Source organism: Pagrus pagrus (assembly GCF_965226575.1).
Source record: "Pagrus pagrus genome assembly, chromosome: 12".
Taxonomy (NCBI): Eukaryota; Metazoa; Chordata; class Actinopteri; order Spariformes; family Sparidae; genus Pagrus; species Pagrus pagrus.
In genome coordinates, this window is record NC_140196.1 from 5,763,772 (window position 1) to 5,780,445 (window position 16,674).

Consider the following 16,674-nt stretch of genomic DNA (forward strand, 5'->3'; position numbering starts at 1 on the left):
TGGCAATTATTGGTATTCAAGGACTACGTACAGTCCTAGTGCCAGACCAATTGGTAATTGGACTTGTGTCTACTGATCGCTCAAAGTGTTTTACGACACTTCTCACATTCACCCATTCACGCACACATTCATACACTGATGGCAGAGGCTCCTGATGCCAACCTGCCCATAAGGAGCAATTTGGGATTCAGTCTCCTGATCAAGGAAACTTAGACATGCAGCCAGGGGAGCCGGGCAGTCGAACCAGCGACCTTCCAATTACCGGACGACCCGCTTTACCTCCTGAGCTACGGCCGAAGGCTATTTTCTGAACGGGACCGCTTTCTGAATGGGGAGTATTTAACCTTTACCAAACCCACGAGACTTATTATGTGTCTAAATGAGGTTACTCGTCACTCATGTACACGTATGTAAGGAGTCTACTGGCTATTGGACTCTTAACAAGAAACTATGTCTACCTGTGTTATCCTATGTCACGTTGTGTGATCCTGAGGTCACATGTAACACAATCTAATAGGACACTGCCTGTCTGTGAGAGTCTGAGGCCGAGTACATCACATCTATTGGCCTTGGTTGCCCTGGAGCCTGAGGCGGAGTTATCAGGACAGCTGCCCTGACCAGTCAATCTTATGAGACACAGAGGTGAACTCGCTACGAAGGTTAACTGGTACCAGTTGTTTGGTTTGATTACAGTGCAAGTGCAAGGACATTTACTGTTAAAATGCAATTATTATGAAGTAAATCTCAAAGTAAAAGTAAAGTACTGAATCCCAAAAAATGCACAGGACATCTAGACCAAATCCTACAAGGAATAAACTTGTTGATATTTCCCAGTGTATACTGGAAAACACTACTCAAAAAACCCCCTGCTGTCAATCAATCAATCAATCAATCAATCAATCAATCAATCAGTCTTTATTTGTATAGCGCCAGAGAAACTGTGGGAGAGAAGGCAGGAGGGGGGGATACAGTAGCCACAGCGGTTATAACAGCTTTATTAACTGAGATATGAATAGTAATAACACTAAAAGTATAATAATAATAGTAATAATAATGATGATGAACATAGAAATCAGGCAACACTGCAGCAGCAGGGCCAACCACCATCCATGGTTATCTCACATCATATGATTTTTGTCCCTCACGGCCCCCCGTCCTTTGACTGCAGGGGCCTCAGCCCTCGTGTGTGGCCGCCTCTGTTGACTCATGCTCTGCAGCAGGGATCCTGTCCCGGGGAAGGCTGTCGCTCTCCTCCTCTCCTCTGGATGGCGCCCCTCCGAGACAGGCTTGGACAATTTTTGTGCAGTTTCGTGTGCAACAAAGTCCCGAGCTTGGCAGCTAGCGAGAAAAGAAAACCGACCCTCTTGAGACTGTTTATCTCTCCTGCGCTTTCAAACAGTTTTTCCACATATTTCTAAGCTTTCAGCGGCGCATCGGAAGTTTAATACAAACGGGAACTAACGCGATTCGGTCTTCGGGCGGTGTTAGGACGCTTCGTGGAGGAGCAAGGTGCTTTTTTTTTTTGGTAATAGAAAGGCAGGCGTCACATTAGCAGGCTGGCGTAGAAAAGAGAGAACCAGGGCTACGCAGCGTGTCGGTCAGCCAGGGAGAGCCGGGAGGACCACGGCACAGCCGCCGCCAGCGCCACGGGGAGTCGGGGCCCGAGAGGGAGCCTGCTGCCAGGCCCTCGGCTTGATGCACCCTGCCTGCTTCGCCTTAGCCGCAGTCCGAGATGGGGGAGACCAAAATTATCTACCACCTCGACGACCAGGAGACACCGTATCTGGTGAAACTGTCGGTGCCGGCGGACAAAGTCACTCTGGCAGACTTCAAAAATGTCCTCAAGAAACCAAATTACAAATTCTTCTTCAAATCTATGGACGATGACTTCGGGTAACTGTTAAAGGGTTCATTGTGTTCAACATCAGCATAACAGCTTTTCTCCACAGCTAGATTAACGCTAACTTAGCTAGGTGTTACCCCCCCCCCCCCTCTCCAGCTGGGTTGTCATCGGTTAACGTTACCTGGCAGCCGATCGTTAGCTAGCTACTTCCATTGCATTTCCTTTGTTAGCTGCTAGCCGCTGCTAGCTGGTCTGTTTAGCGTCCCGACCCCGTTTGTTTACATTGCCTGTGTGGCTAGCTTACGCGTCTTGTGCCTCGACTTCGCCTGACCAAGTTTGGTATTTGTCAGTTACGGGAACACCAGCGAGAGTCCTGAATCACAATTTTAACTCATTTCAGATAACGAAGGGACAGGGGTGGTTAGTGATAACCACGTATCGGCGTTGCTTCTGTCAGTTGCCGTGAAGCTAATGTATGGTATGTTTATGCTAACGGGCTAATGTCAGAATGTAAACGGGCAGTGGGAGTGAGTCGGTGAGGGCAGCAGGCCCCTGCTGTTGTTGTCTATTAGCCCGAGGAATGCAGAGTTGGACACAGGAATGCCCTGTTCATCACTCTGGCAGCTTTATGAGCGTGTCCTTTTGTGTTAAAACATGGCTGCAAAAGTAGACGCTTTATGTCCCACCACACACAGTCCTCTGCATAGTTTTAAAGAAGAAGAAGAAGAAGGGGGGATGTACTTTTTTTTTTTTAAAACATTTCAGCCAGGTTTCCTAAGTTGTTTTTGGCTTAACTCAAACTAGGGTGGGGCAACAACTTTTTTAACATTTGCAAGTGGAGAAGGCATGTTTTGAAAGGAGCCACAGCTATTCATGTTGTGAAGAGCGGAGCTGGATCTTGTAAAGAAACCATAGAAACCTTTAGTCTGAGCTGTGGTATACATTGAGCAACCTGTCAGACTGGAATAGAGAGACTGGCCTCCGCACTTGGCCCAGACTCTCAAAGGATGTCTCATTAACCGTCACTATTGATTTTTCTCTGAAAGGTGCAGCTAATCTTATCATTGCCTCAGAAGTCTCAGGTTGGTTTGTCCTCTGGACTGTTTCACGAGGTGTTGTCGAGGTATCATCTGACACCTGATTCAACAGACCGATGACGCAGTTTGCTGAGAATTCAGACATTAGAATCTGTTATAAAAACCCAGCTTTCCCTTTCAGCAGCCTGTGATGTAGAGACAGACATTAAGGATTTCTTATAATTATTTCCTGATCAAATTTATTCCCAACTCGCCCTCTTTTCACTGGGTCTCCAAGTCTGTGCTGGTGGCCTCTGACATGCAGTGATGTTGGCTGCTCCAACAGCGATTTTCTGGGCTTTTGCACAACAATGCTAAACTGTAAAATCTTGATTGACACATCTTGCACATTAAGCCAAATTCAACTAGCTCCAAATCTGCATCTAGTTAGCGAGCAGTAATGTTGCTTTTATTCTTTCTTGGGTTCCTTAAAGCAACAAAATGTATGAGACTCAACAATCAGCTGTCTTTCTTCCAGAAGTTACATTTTGTTGCTTTAAACATGGTGTTTCTTGACTTCTGGTGAAAGTATCAAGGAGTATTTTTTATCTTTGCAGAAAAGTTTCAGGGAATTCATTTATTATGCATTAATCATCACTGACGTTCTCTGTGGTCAGTGTTATTCATCTTGCTGGAAATGTTTTTAAACTAATGTGCATTGGTTGTCCCAGTTTCAAGTGTCCATCCTTGTTGATGGTACTATTGTCTATCTCCATTGCCTGTAAATGCAACCCCATGTTTTATTACCCTGAGAGTGCTTTTGTGTGTAAAGGTTTACTGAGACAGAGCTTTGTTCTCTTTACAGGGTGGTAAAGGAGGAAATATCTGACGACAACGCTAAGCTGCCCTGTTTTAATGGACGCGTGGTGTCATGGGTAGGTTCAAAATACATCCTGGAGTAATTTTCTCATTTGTTCATTTTTTTGTTCTTCTCTTGTCTGTGTTCGCTGTATTCTTGTGGTCAAGTGGCTGTGTGGCAACTGCATGCGTTCGTGTGTAACAATGATTCCCATCTGTTGACTAGTGACCACAACCATACTCGCTCTCCAGGGAGAGGCCCTGTGCATCTGTGTGATAATGTCATCATCACATAATGATCCGAGCAGCAGCAGCACACACATGCATCTTGTTTTTTTTTAAAGTACTTGTTCAGAGAAAGAGCTGCAAAGGTTTTTAAGTAATTTCATACAAGTCCCCCACGCATGCTAGTCACCACACGCAGCACATGGGCCACGTACATGTACTCGCATGTAGTAAATCATTTTAACTCAATAACTCTGTCTCCACAACACAAGAGACATCTGGTGCCGGTGCTCAGCCTCCCTTCCTCTCTTGTAGACGCTGAAATTGAATTAAGAGCAAGTGAAATCACAGGATAGAGAAGAAAATACCACCTAACAAAGAGCCCCACTGCATGTCATCTAACAAGAAGATTGAATCTCACAGGGTGGGGAGACTCAAGTTGAGAGAAAAAGAGTGTTCTGTGTCCTGATGCGAAAGGCCAAAGCATTAGGTTAATTTAGCGCAGCATGGTTATGATTATAGGTTTTATTTCAGAGTCATCAACACAGTCTTATCGCTAGATGCGCGTGTACGTACTCCAACGTGCTCGCCTTGATTTCCCTCTGTTGTGGTCATTTTCATTAGAGGTTTGGTTGGCTGTGGTTCAAAGCCAAGTCCTCTCTTTCTATGTGTGTGTGTGTGTGAATTTGTTATCTCTCGGGGGGGCTGTTGAAAGGTTCCACGTACAATGAAACGTTATCTCTGTTACAGTGCGTCCATTTGTTTGTCTCCACCGTTCATCTGTTGTTTCAATGACCTGATTGATTGTCCCCTTGGGTCTGAGGGCCTGGCTCGCTATCATCACATCACAACAGGCCCCCACCCTCAACTGGCATGTTATATTTTATCGTCAGCTGACAAACAGATTGTCTCTCACGTTATTCTTTTTCAGTTTATGTTTGTGCACCTCAACCGTCCTGCTGTAAATACACTTCTCCCCTCTCTGTCAGCTGAAAATAAAGCAGAATAAACACAGTATAACAGTATAAACTGGATAAAGAGGTAAATAAAATGAGTAGTTGGGCCTGTGTTTATTATTCTGATATATAGATGCTTCTTTGACCTATTACAGCGCAGAATAGTTAAACTGCGCTCAAGGCACCACTTGTTTGCTTTCATTCAGAGTTTCTGTCTCACATATCGAATCACTCACACTGATAAACACATTAATCAGACATTTTTAGACACCCCCGTCGCCTCAGAAACTGAACTGAGTCATTTTATTTGTTCATGTTTTTTTCCTACATATACTGAATTTGCAGTAAAAAGCCTGTTTGTCTGATTTGATATCATTTGATGGCTCCAGCTTCTCAAATGTGAGGATTTACTGTTTCTCCACAGTCTAGAAAACTGAACATCTTTGGCTTTTTTCACAATCAGCTGATGATTAATCAGTAAAGAAAGTTTATTAGTCCTACTTATGACTGTGTAATAAGTTAAAAGTCTAAGTGCATTATCCAAATTGCAAGAAGCTTTGACTTGTCTTTGATAAAGGCAAAATGTGTTAAAAAATAGCTGACAGAGATTCAATTGAATTCAGTTCAAAAAACTTTATTTGTCCCCGAGGTGCAATTAAAGAAAGCTCTTGTTCTCCAGATGTAACAAACATGTGTGTTGTGTACAGACCAACAAACATCACATCAGCTTGATCTTAGTACATTTTTTGATGAAAATGAATGAAATGAAATGCTTCCCAGTAAATCGCAATATCTGACAAACAATTTTTTTGACCATATCGCCTGCTGTGTATAAACTGATATTGAACATGATTCTTTGCATTGGACTCTTGTTCAGAAAGCCGTACTTCTGTACCGTTACAACACAGCACACTTGTTGAATTACAGCCCAGCTATAAACAGTTAACCAGATGCAGGCTGCTTATAGTGGAGACCGTTTCTCACTGATTTCATGTTAGCTTTAAACCGGTTTTTGCACGCAAATCATGCAAGTACATGCTTCATATCTAGTATGGACAACATCCAACATGCCGCAGAACTCGAGATCCATGGCTGAATGGGAAAAAAATCTGAATAAGTAGGACTAACTATTCAAAGGAATGTCCTCACAGTCAAAGGAAGTAATGATGGAAATACAAATAGCCCTAATACTCTAATGTTACAATTCATATAATTTCCCCTGAAAACACAGTCATGGATGATTGGATCCCACTTTTTCCCACACTTCGGTAACTTAGGCAACATGTCTGTTAGACAAATCACTACTCCTGGCACGAATCCATTATTTCACAACTCTTTGAATCCAAAGCTGCTTATGTCGAGCTTTGTGCTTTCAGCAAAATATCAGTTAAAGACAGAAATGTTCCATTTAATCAGACGTTGTGGTCCATAAATGCTGAGCAGCCTTAAGGGAGTGACATTAAGATGGCATACACGACCCAGCCATTGACCACGGTGTAGTGTAAACACAGTGGTGCTCTGACGTGGGTCTGCTGCCGACTTGCTCCATGTCTTTCAAGTGTGTTCTTCCTTCTTGAGTGTTTGTCTCGTCCCTCTGACTGACCCGACTCTCTGTCTGTTGACAGTTGGTTTCTGGAGACGGGGCCAACACAGATGCAGTCTCGGTGGCAGATAGTTTAGAGGCCGCACCCCCTTTGGAGAGGACCGGGGGCATCGGAGACTCAAGACCACCTTCTTATCAGTCAGTCTTTATGTTGTTTTTCTTTTAGCGTGCAACAGGGAGATTTTGTGAAATGTGTGAGAGAGTTGCCATGCGTACTTGTGTTTGGCTCAGTGCATGCGTCCTGAATAAGTCCGTCTGTGTTTCCTAATAAGCTCAGTAACAGAGGAGACGGCAAATTGAATGAAAAAAAGTATGTCACCTTGTGACTGCCCAGTAGGAAACTATCCTGTAAATTAATTAGACATATATGTTGTCAAGTTGATTTCTTAGTCATTGCCGTTTTCTACATTTGTAATTGCAGTTTGTTTCCATCTGCAAGTAAAGCAAAGTGTAAAGTGTTTCAACACAGTTTGGAATGGGATTATAACAAGAAGCATTTCAAGTTAAAGTGTGTTTTAGTGGCTGTAAAATTAACTTTGCCTTGATAATGATGCGGTGTAATGTGTAATCTCTTTTAAACACTAACTCTGGCTTCTGTTCACCGTCTCTGTCTGAAGTGGGAAGGCAGCGAGCGGTCGGGACAGTCTGGACAACGACACAGAGACCGGCTCCATGGTGTCGCAAAGGAGAGAGAGGGAGAGGCCGCGACGGAAACACACGAACGACCACGGTCAGAAAGATGTTTGCTGCATAGTGTTTTTCACATCGTACTCTGTGTGACAGTTTTATCTCCATGATGTAATGTATCTGGTGCTTTACTCGGCTTTAATAAAGGCTGACCCTATGGTATAGGCACAGTGACTTTAGAGACTCGCATCTCCATAATCCTATAAGCATGCTAGGCCTGTGCAGATTTTGGAGTAACTAGGAGAAAAGTTGCAGAAAAGCATCAGTATCCCACAGTGAGAATAACATGTAGGTGCTCTGCAGTCCTGAAGATTTATTGATCTTTATGACCAATGTAAACTGTGGTAAAGGTGTATGAACCCTGTCTGAGCTTTTATCTGTTAACAAAACACCAAGATTTTCATGCATTTACGTCATCCTGATCCTAATGCTGTCTCACTGCAGGTGGAAGGCAGAACGGCTACTCGCGACCAATGGGACGTGGGGGCCCCGAATACGACAGCTGCTCGTCCTTCATGAGCAGCGAGCTGGAGTCTACGTCCTGCTTTGATTCAGAGGATGATGACGCAACCAGCAGGTCAGACATCATGTGTAGCTCCTCAGCTTGTTGTTCACAATGAGAACAGTCTTTTCTGTTTGAGGAATGCATCTGGAAATTCAGTTGAGGGGTCTTGGCAGAGATGAGTGCAACCTAATTGTCTGGTGGTTTTTGTGGTTACCCCACGGGTTCTCCTCCAGGAGCCGTATAAATATCTGCAACCCACTTAGAGACTGTGCTGTTCTCAGTCTTCAGGATCTCTCAGGATGTTTTTCCTGTTGATGCAACTTCTAACAAATCTGGATAAAAGTTTCATCAGCATACGAGTTTCTCTCAGCAAAACAAAGAAATGGATTTTTGCCTCAGCCTGTGCATATTGGTTTCAGCCGATGCTTTATTATCAGTCAGATCACAACTTCCAGATGAAGTGGGTTTATAGTAGTTTTAGAAGCAGTTAAAGCTGGTCAAGCACCACTTTCATTATGGAAACAGTGTTTAAAGCACATTTTATTGGGTAGTTGACAGAAAGGCTTTAATTTGATGTTTAGACAAGTTACATTGGGGAAAATGTTTTCTGTTTCCATCCTGGTGGTTTTTAAGCTTAATTCAGTTCCAAATGTTTTCCGATAACTACGTTTATATTGTATAATTTCTTTACTTAAGTTAATAGTGTAGCAATAAATGATAGCTTATAAATTGCAGCCATTCCGTACGTCCGTATAATTTCTAAAAAAGTATGTTTTTCCTCTTTTCTTGCGTTCAGATTTAGCAGCTCCACTGAGCAGAGCTCCTCTCGTCTAATGAGACGACACCGCCGCCGCCGACGGAAACCTAAGGCCTCCAATATGGACCGGGTGAGACCACGCACACTTTAGACGTACAGGACTGCAAACCAGCACCGGACTTCCCAATTAAAGTCGTATTCCATTTTATGACTCTTAATTCTTCTACTTCTCATATTTCCTTTCTTTTCTTCCCAGTCTTCATCATTCAGCAGCATCACAGACTCCACCATGTCTCTCAATATCATCACTGTCACTCTGAACATGGGTAAGTGGCTTTTTCACGTGGAAGTTTAGATCTGTTGGGACAAGTACAGCCAGCTTTCTCTGCGTAAAGTCTCCTTTTACAGCTGCACACTGAGCCTAAATTGAAAAATTCCTTCCACAAGATAGGAAAATATGCATGTAACCAATTTGTTCCATATTGATGCAGGTCAAGATTATTATTATTATTTTGTTTTTGTCTTTACTTTCATCAGTGCTGCTTCTCTTCACTCTTGGGTACACATTGTTTGTTCCTTTTCACAGAGAAGTACAATTTCTTGGGTATCAGCATTGTGGGTCAGAGTAATGAGAGAGGAGATGGAGGAATCTACATCGGCTCGATCATGAAGGGAGGAGCTGTGGCTGCAGATGGACGGATAGAGCCCGGGGACATGCTGTTGCAGGTGTGTGTCTGTATGTGTGTGAAAGACTGAGAAAGAGAGATGCACACGGAGAAAGAAAAATGTGTGCTTGTGCATACCTGGGACTTGGACCAGGAAAGTCTGTGTGTGTTTGGTTTTAGTGCCAGCACCTGCAGTGAAGTAAAAGTAGTTAGTAATGTGAAACCAGTCACAGGATTTTGATTCAGATCTCCATGTGTAAAGGATTAAAAAAAAAAAAAAACATCTTTCTTAACTGAGATCAATGCAATTAGTGCACATGGCAGTGACTCATTACACAGCAAGTAATTTAATATTTTCCAAACTGTTGTCCTGCAGTCTGTTTTTTTCCCTTATTCTCATTCCCACTTTTTCTATGTGATCTAACTCGTATTGTAAAATAATGTACAAGTGTCGGCCAGCTGGATCCAATGATTCTTTCAATTTTCATTAATTGTCGAAAACCCACTTCCAGTTTTTTCATATGCATGTTGAGCAGTCCCAGTAATGACTTTGCGCAGGGGGGTTTATTGTAATAAGTGAAAGTGTTTATTCCTATAACAATTTGTTTTTTTGATTTTTTTCTTTGTTTCATTTTATCCCTGTAGGTGAACGACATAAACTTCGAGAACATGAGCAATGACGATGCAGTTCGAGTACTGAGAGACATAGTGCACAAGCCAGGGTACAGTACATGCATTTTCTTTAGAGGTGCAATATGTAAGAATTTTAGTTTAAAACATTAAAGCAATTAACTGAAGTTGTCAACACAATATGGTGAAATATCAGTTTTGACATTATGTTGATGTGTTGCAGAGATATCTATTGAAGTTAACATGCTAACAAGCTGCCCGCAGCCAGTTTATACCTCAGGAGGTGATAGTTTGATAGTAAACAACACCTTCTGGTGCTCTGAGCAATGAGTCAGCCAGCAGCAGTTAGCAGTGACTCTGGCGATACGTTGCCCCCCTTTTAATTTGGTTTATGAATTCGACAGGTGGCCAGTTCCTACATGTTGTACCATTTGCAGCAATACATTAAAATAGTCTTGAATAAAACAAAAGCAAAAAACAAGCACGACTGAATCCAATGTTGAATCTATTCTTTGTCTCTTTGTTTGTCACCAGCCCCATTACTCTGACTGTGGCCAAGTGCTGGGACCCGAACCCTCGGAGCTGCTTCGCTCTGCCAAGGAGTAAGTGTTTCTTTCTCCTGTTCCCTTTGCTCTTTTTCATTTCAATAACATTCATACCTGCAAATACATGCAAAGCCATCTCTTTTGGTGTGCTGCACAGGTAAGATCACGAGCTGTAACTGCGTACCCTGCATTTGATTCAACAGGTGAGCCAATCCGGCCCATTGACCCAGCCGCGTGGGTGTCCCACACGGCGGCCATGACCGGGGTATACCCTGCGTACGGCATGAGCCCCTCCATGAGCACCGTCACTTCCACCAGCTCCTCCATCAGCAGCTCTATCCCTGAGACTGAACGTGAGTCACAGCACCCCCTGCAGCTGCCTGTTTAATTCAAAACGAGTTACATTGGATGTTAGTCACAGTTTTCCATTCACTTTGGTCTTTATAAGGATTTCTCATGTTTCCTCTTTCGCAGTGTGTTTTTTTGTTGTGCAGTCTCTCTTTTGTTTAAGTTTTACAGCATTTACAGTGTTTTCCGTCGGCTTTTTGATAACCTACTTGTTAAAGAACTTAGATTTATGTGACCGTTCACACTATTATGGTATGAGGCATAACGTCCTCCAGGATTTTAGATGCTTCAGCATTAATTTTTTACTACAACATTCAGCTCTCATTTTGGATCTCCCACCTCCTGACCTCCAAAGCTGCAGTAAAATATGTATCTTCCTCAGATGTGTTAGTAAATTTCAGAGTTACTGTTGATCGCTGTGGCCCTGCCCTTTCTCTGCATTCCTGCGACTGCGCTCTGTTCCAGCATTTACTGAGTTCAGCCTCACAGCGTCCATCTGCTGTCAAAACTAAGCCATAACTCACAACGCCCATCTTCCCTGTAATCTTTGGAAACGACAGTGATGTTTTTTCCTTCTGGAGAAAAGTTTTTCCGTTCCTGACACACTTTTGTGGACATATTGACACGATTCACATTTTTGTAGCTTTTTTTTCTCTCGGACAGAACATAAATTTCATGCAGTCATTTTAACACTGTTGCACCTTGCAGGTCTGGTTACAATTTATGGTTTAACAGTGCATTTTTAAAAAAATAATCTTTGGATAACTGGCCAACAACAAATGTTCAGTTGGTGCCTGGAAGTCTGAGCAATAGCTTGTTTTATACATGGAGAAATCTGTCATGGACAAGATGAGTGCAACAGTTTCTCCACTGAAAATGGCCTCAGTACATAATGCAAAGTGGCCACATAAAAGGTCGAGTTTTGCATAAAGAGTGTGACTGTTGTTAATGTGCACAGCTGCAACAACCTGCACTGCACTGAAACATTAAAAGGAAGTCAGGTTTATGTGAGAGAGGAAAAATGCTGGTGGGTTTGTGAATGCTGGAAACATTTAATTGAGAAGTTTGAAAAGTGATTTCTCAAATATTAGTTTTAAATTGTTTTTAACCTCTTAGGATTTTGAAAATCTAATAAATAATATTCACAGAATATCAAACTGTCACATGTATAATATTCTAAAGAGAAGATTTTCATACGCTTTGTGTTGGGGGATAGTCACGAGGCTCCCTGGGGAAATAAATAAAGGAAATCACTGATTGAAGAGGAGATATATTAGACAGATCGAGAGAAAGTATGAACACCAAAAGGAAAATTCAAACACATTATAAAAACATCTTATCGGCGGGAATGTTGTGAAACTTATTGAAATTATATGTTATGATTTAATAGAGTTCGAGGGAGGACATTTTATGTTATTATGATCTGGTTTTCATTGGGGTTTTATCAAGACCGGCTCGGTTGTAGTCCAACTCAAACAAAGATGCAGCCTTATCCAGTCTGATTCATGATCGAGACATAACAGGGGTCGAATTACAGTCCAGACCACAGGAAACCAAATATTATTTGAGGGTTAGGGTTAGGGTTAGAGTTGTCTTGATAGGATAATAGCCGACAGATATGCTATAAGTTTGTCGGAAACCAAACAAATGTCCCACAACATTTTGATAATTTTGTGAGATAATTGATATTGTCCTCACAACCGGATCAGCGGTGTTAAACATAAAAACCCAAACTACTTCATCGTTGAAATGAATGTGTTGTTCAGCTCCTGAGATGACGTGTATGCATGTCCTCTGATCTTTCACAGGATTCGATGACTTCCACCTCTCCATTCACAGCGACATGGCAACAGTCGCTAAGGCCATGGCCTGCCCAGAGTCAGGTCTGGAGGTGCGGGACAGGATGTGGCTCAAGATAACCATCGCTAACGCCTTTATCGGTATGTCTTTGAAAGCACAGGGCATGGTCCAGCATTTGTTATTTCCTTCATCAGTATGCACACACAGCTGTATTCTTCATTTGTAGACTACTGTGCAGAGTGATGTGGCTGAAGTGATGCCTTGAAGCCTTGTGTATCATTTCAGAGGTTTTAATTGTTTGGTTAAATTACTAGTTTTCATCCAGAAGAATTAATTATAATCATCCCTATAATCTATTGATATCATTTTTCCTTTATTGTTCCAAGCTGCACATCATTGCAGTTGTGTTTGCATTGTTTTATTGTCGATTTATTGATGACTGAACAGTATGTGTGAACAGATACATGTCTCATAGATATAAATTATTGAAATTATCATGCAGTATGTAATGATGAATGTGATGTGATGAGCAAGCATGGCTCGTTCATGTCTTTGTCTTTGTGTCCTCAGGTTCTGACGTGGTGGACTGGCTCTTCCATCATGTGGAAGGGTTCTCAGACCGCAGAGAAGCCCGTAAATACGCCAGCAACCTGCTGAAGGCCGGCTACATCCGACACACTGTCAACAAGATCACCTTCTCTGAACAGTGCTACTATATCTTTGGAGACCTCTGCGGCAGTAAGTGGATGCCCAGCTACTCTTTGGTTAGCTTAGCTCTGCAAAATGTGTATAGTTGTATCTGTGTCTGTGGTCAGCAGGACAAACTTTACATATTTTAAGTTTTCTTCCAAGTGAGGTGTTAGTCTTAATAATTGATTTTCTTCTGTTTCCCTCAGACATGACCCACCTGTCTCTCCATGACCATGATGGTTCCAGTGGGGGCGCCTCAGATCAGGACACTCTCCCCCCTCTGCCCCACCCTGGAGCAGCCCCCTGGCCCATGGCCCTGCCCTACCAGTTCCCCATTCCACACCCATACGACCTGCCACAGCCCTTCCATGGTGGACCAGGTGCCGGCAGTGCAGGAAGCCAGCACAGCGGTGAGTGCAGTTAGAGTGCACTGTATGTGTTTGAGGACATAACAGTGCTGCCACATTAATATTATATATTGTAATATTCATCTATACTCGTCTATTTGTGATAAGTTTAGTATGCTCTTTCCAAAGCAGTGGTGAGCTTGAATTCATGTCACTAACAGCAGATTTTGGTGATAAGGTTTACCTAAAAAAGTAGCAAATTGTCCATTAAGACTTTTCCAGTGACACACTAAATGGTTGTCACAATTGGGGCTGAATGATTTGGGAAAAAAATCTAATAGCAATTTTTCTGACCGATATTGCAAATTGATTTGCTCAGTCAAGCTTCAGTTCAATATTCACTTTGTAATGGATTTAAAACTTCTGATGGAGCATTAACACATTGATATACCATCAAAATATGAACTGATCTATATTCTGATGAAAAGACGAGAACTTAAAGATATGAATTGTGTTTTTTTCATTTGGTGTGGAACATATAACAATCAAACACACCATTATCACAAAAGTTGTGACATAAATAAAGTAATAATAAAACAAATAACAAAGAAATACGACATTTCTGTAAACAATTAATCGCAATCTCTGCAATTTTCAATTTTCAAATCGTGTTTTCGATTTATAATCCATTAATCATTCAGCCCTAGTCACGGTCATTGCAGCTGATGTGAGTTCATGCTAGCTACAGCTGCATTTTTATGATGGAGCAAACTACAAACCTTTAACAAGCACTTTTCAAGCCTATGGAGACAAATACTATGGCTGACGTGTAACTTTGCACAGAGGGAAGTAGAGGAATCCTCCTTACATTTTCTGTGTCTCACTTGTTGTTTGCTGTTTCACCCTGAGCCAGATGACACCACACATTTCTTATCTCCACACTTTCTCTACAGTTGTGGTCCAGTGCATGTTTAAATTAGCTTACTTCAAAGAGCTGAGGGAAACCGTTGAGCTCTGGCAAAAATGTAAAAAATATTCCAAAGCTGCTTTATTTACATGGTTTGTTTGTATATTTAACGTGTAGAAATAGAAAAGCAGACTTTGTGGTTTTAGGAGCAGTTTGCTTACGCAATGGAGATATTTACTGAGCAAGAACAGCTGGGCCCACTGACTGCACAACATATCTCAACATGCTGTCTTCATTTTGGAGTTGCTCACTACCATTGCATGTATTTCTGTATGGTTTACTAGGTTACAAGATACAACATGAGTTCTGGAGTTGTTACAGTTAGTCCAAGACCTACCAATCCAAACGATGCAGAGGGATGAAATATATCTTTTCGTTTGTCTGTGGCGGTGATGAAACTAGCCTGCTTCTCAAAATGTTATAATGTTCCCTTCAGCACAGAAACCGCTATGGTTTTAAATTGATCAGTCTGAAGAATTTGCCTCTAAAGCAAGCAGGTTGTTTGTGGTAATAAAATGAAAACATGTAATTGCCTTCGGTAATGGGTATGCCGTCTTGCCTGTGAAATGCAGTGAAATGCTCAGTGACCACGTCTGCATTAGTCATGCAGCTCTCCTGAGAGTCTCCCACAAACTGGGTCACTTCACTAACGCTCACATTGGAGTGAGTGGCTCATATAGCTCACTCAAAACAAAAAACTAATGTGTTTCTATATTACACTCAGATAATAATCGTCTTCTCTTCTACTGTGTCTACAGGGAGCAGCGGCTCGAACTGCAGTAAGAACGAGGGTCGGAAGTCTGGCGGCAGCGGCAGTGAGACTGAGATCAGGAGCCACCGAGCTCCAAGCGAGCGCTCTGTGGCTCCCCCAAGTGAGCGAAGCGTCCGCAGCTCTCTCAGCCACCGCAGTGCCAACTCCCACTCGATAGCATATGGTGCCGGCCTCGTCTACGGCCCCCCTGGCCTGCCGCCCCAGCCCCCGCATCTGTCTACGGCTGCACCTGGCGCCCCACCAGGCAGAGAGCTCTCCTCTGTGCCCCCTGAGCTCACCGCCTCGCGCCAGTCTCTGCGCTTGGCGGTGGGCAACGCCGGAGAGTTCTTTGTTGATGTGATGTAACGAAGGTTGTAGGCCGATAACAAAGTAGCAGAATGGGCTTTCTCGTGTCAGTGTGAGGCTGAGAAGGACAAGCAAGACGGGACAGGAAGGAGGGAAGATTGCAAAAGCTGTAACCCAAGACTCTTCCTAAAAGCAAACATGGAAGCAACCCCCTGTTGTGTATGCAGAGAGAAATGTTCCTCCTCTTCTGTGCTTTTCTTCCTAGTAGTAGTGGCCATACTTTCTTCAGTGAAGAAACCCCCCCCCACCCACCCACCCTCGCTCCAGATGGAACCAAAGCGCCTCTCTCAGTTTCCGCTCCTCAGTGGGGAAGAGTTTGCGTGAGGACAAAAGAGCAAGAGAGGGAGGGAGGCAGTGGAAACGGACAGCTGAGAAAGATGACTCAGCGCTTTTCTACATGGATGTTTTTCATTTGTTCTTCTCTTTCACTCTTCCCTCCTCTCTGCCTTCCTTATCTCACACTCTCTGTCCTCCCCACCCCCCGTTCACGTCTGAACTGAGAGAAAGAAGCCTCTTCCCTCCGTCTGTTCTTTCAATCCCCCCCCCTGCCTGACCTCTAACAAGAAAAAAAAAAAATCCCTGACAGAAAGCTGAAATGAACACTAACTGTTAACCTTATTCAGACTTTTTTTTTAAATGTTTGCTTGACTTAAGAGAGAAAGAAATGGACAAATTTGTATGTAGTGCAAGAGAATCGCAGTCCTTCTTACTGTAAGAATGCATTTGTTTTATTATATACGTAGTTGGTCACAACTAGTTTCATTTTTCAACGCTAAACATGAGCATCCAGCTTCAAGAGTCATTTTTACACTACACAGCTGCATTTTCATCCGTTTAACCAGAGCATTTTCAGACTCTGTGTTGTGATAATGTATAGTGGAAAAAAAAATTTCTTACCATGTCTTTCACACCTTTTAATCAAGGAAAAAATGTCTTTTTATTTATAAATATAGTTTTATGACTTAACGCTGCTTTGTGTCGTGTTTATTTGAGTGTGCGCACGTGTTTGTGAAGCAGAAATTTGCCTAGTGTGTGTGTGTGTGTGTGTGTTTTCCACGGTACCTGAGGTCATATTTGCATTTAAAGGCAGTGGTTTCCAGACTGTCCAACATCAG

General features: G+C 42.7%; 1 protein-coding gene across 1 annotated transcript; it reads left to right on the plus strand.

The window, feature by feature from the left end:
- The first annotated feature begins 1,097 nt into the window (after positions 1 to 1,097).
- LOC311266120 (segment polarity protein dishevelled homolog DVL-3-like) lies at positions 1,098 to 16,525 on the plus strand. Its single transcript, XM_084368317.1, has 15 exons — positions 1,098 to 1,893; positions 3,725 to 3,794; positions 6,524 to 6,639; positions 7,119 to 7,231; positions 7,633 to 7,765; positions 8,490 to 8,580; positions 8,707 to 8,776; positions 9,037 to 9,176; positions 9,761 to 9,837; positions 10,280 to 10,347; positions 10,494 to 10,643; positions 12,447 to 12,578; positions 13,009 to 13,176; positions 13,335 to 13,538; positions 15,201 to 16,525. The coding sequence occupies exons 1-15, from the start codon at positions 1,733 to 1,735 to the stop codon at positions 15,557 to 15,559; spliced, it is 2,052 nt and encodes a 683-aa protein (XP_084224443.1). The 5' UTR covers positions 1,098 to 1,732; the 3' UTR covers positions 15,560 to 16,525.
- The last annotated feature ends 149 nt before the right edge of the window (positions 16,526 to 16,674 follow it).

Excerpts from the sequence above, each read along its gene's own strand:
- LOC311266120 (XM_084368317.1), top strand. The coding sequence starts at position 1,733 with ATGGGGGAGACCAAAATTATCTACCACCTCGACGACCAGGAGACACCG. Across the intron at positions 3,795-6,523 it reads ATGGACGCGTGGTGTCATGG|TTGGTTTCTGGAGACGGGGC; the intron begins GTAGGTTCAAAA and ends GTCTGTTGACAG. Across the intron at positions 6,640-7,118 it reads TCAAGACCACCTTCTTATCA|TGGGAAGGCAGCGAGCGGTC; the intron begins GTCAGTCTTTAT and ends CTCTGTCTGAAG.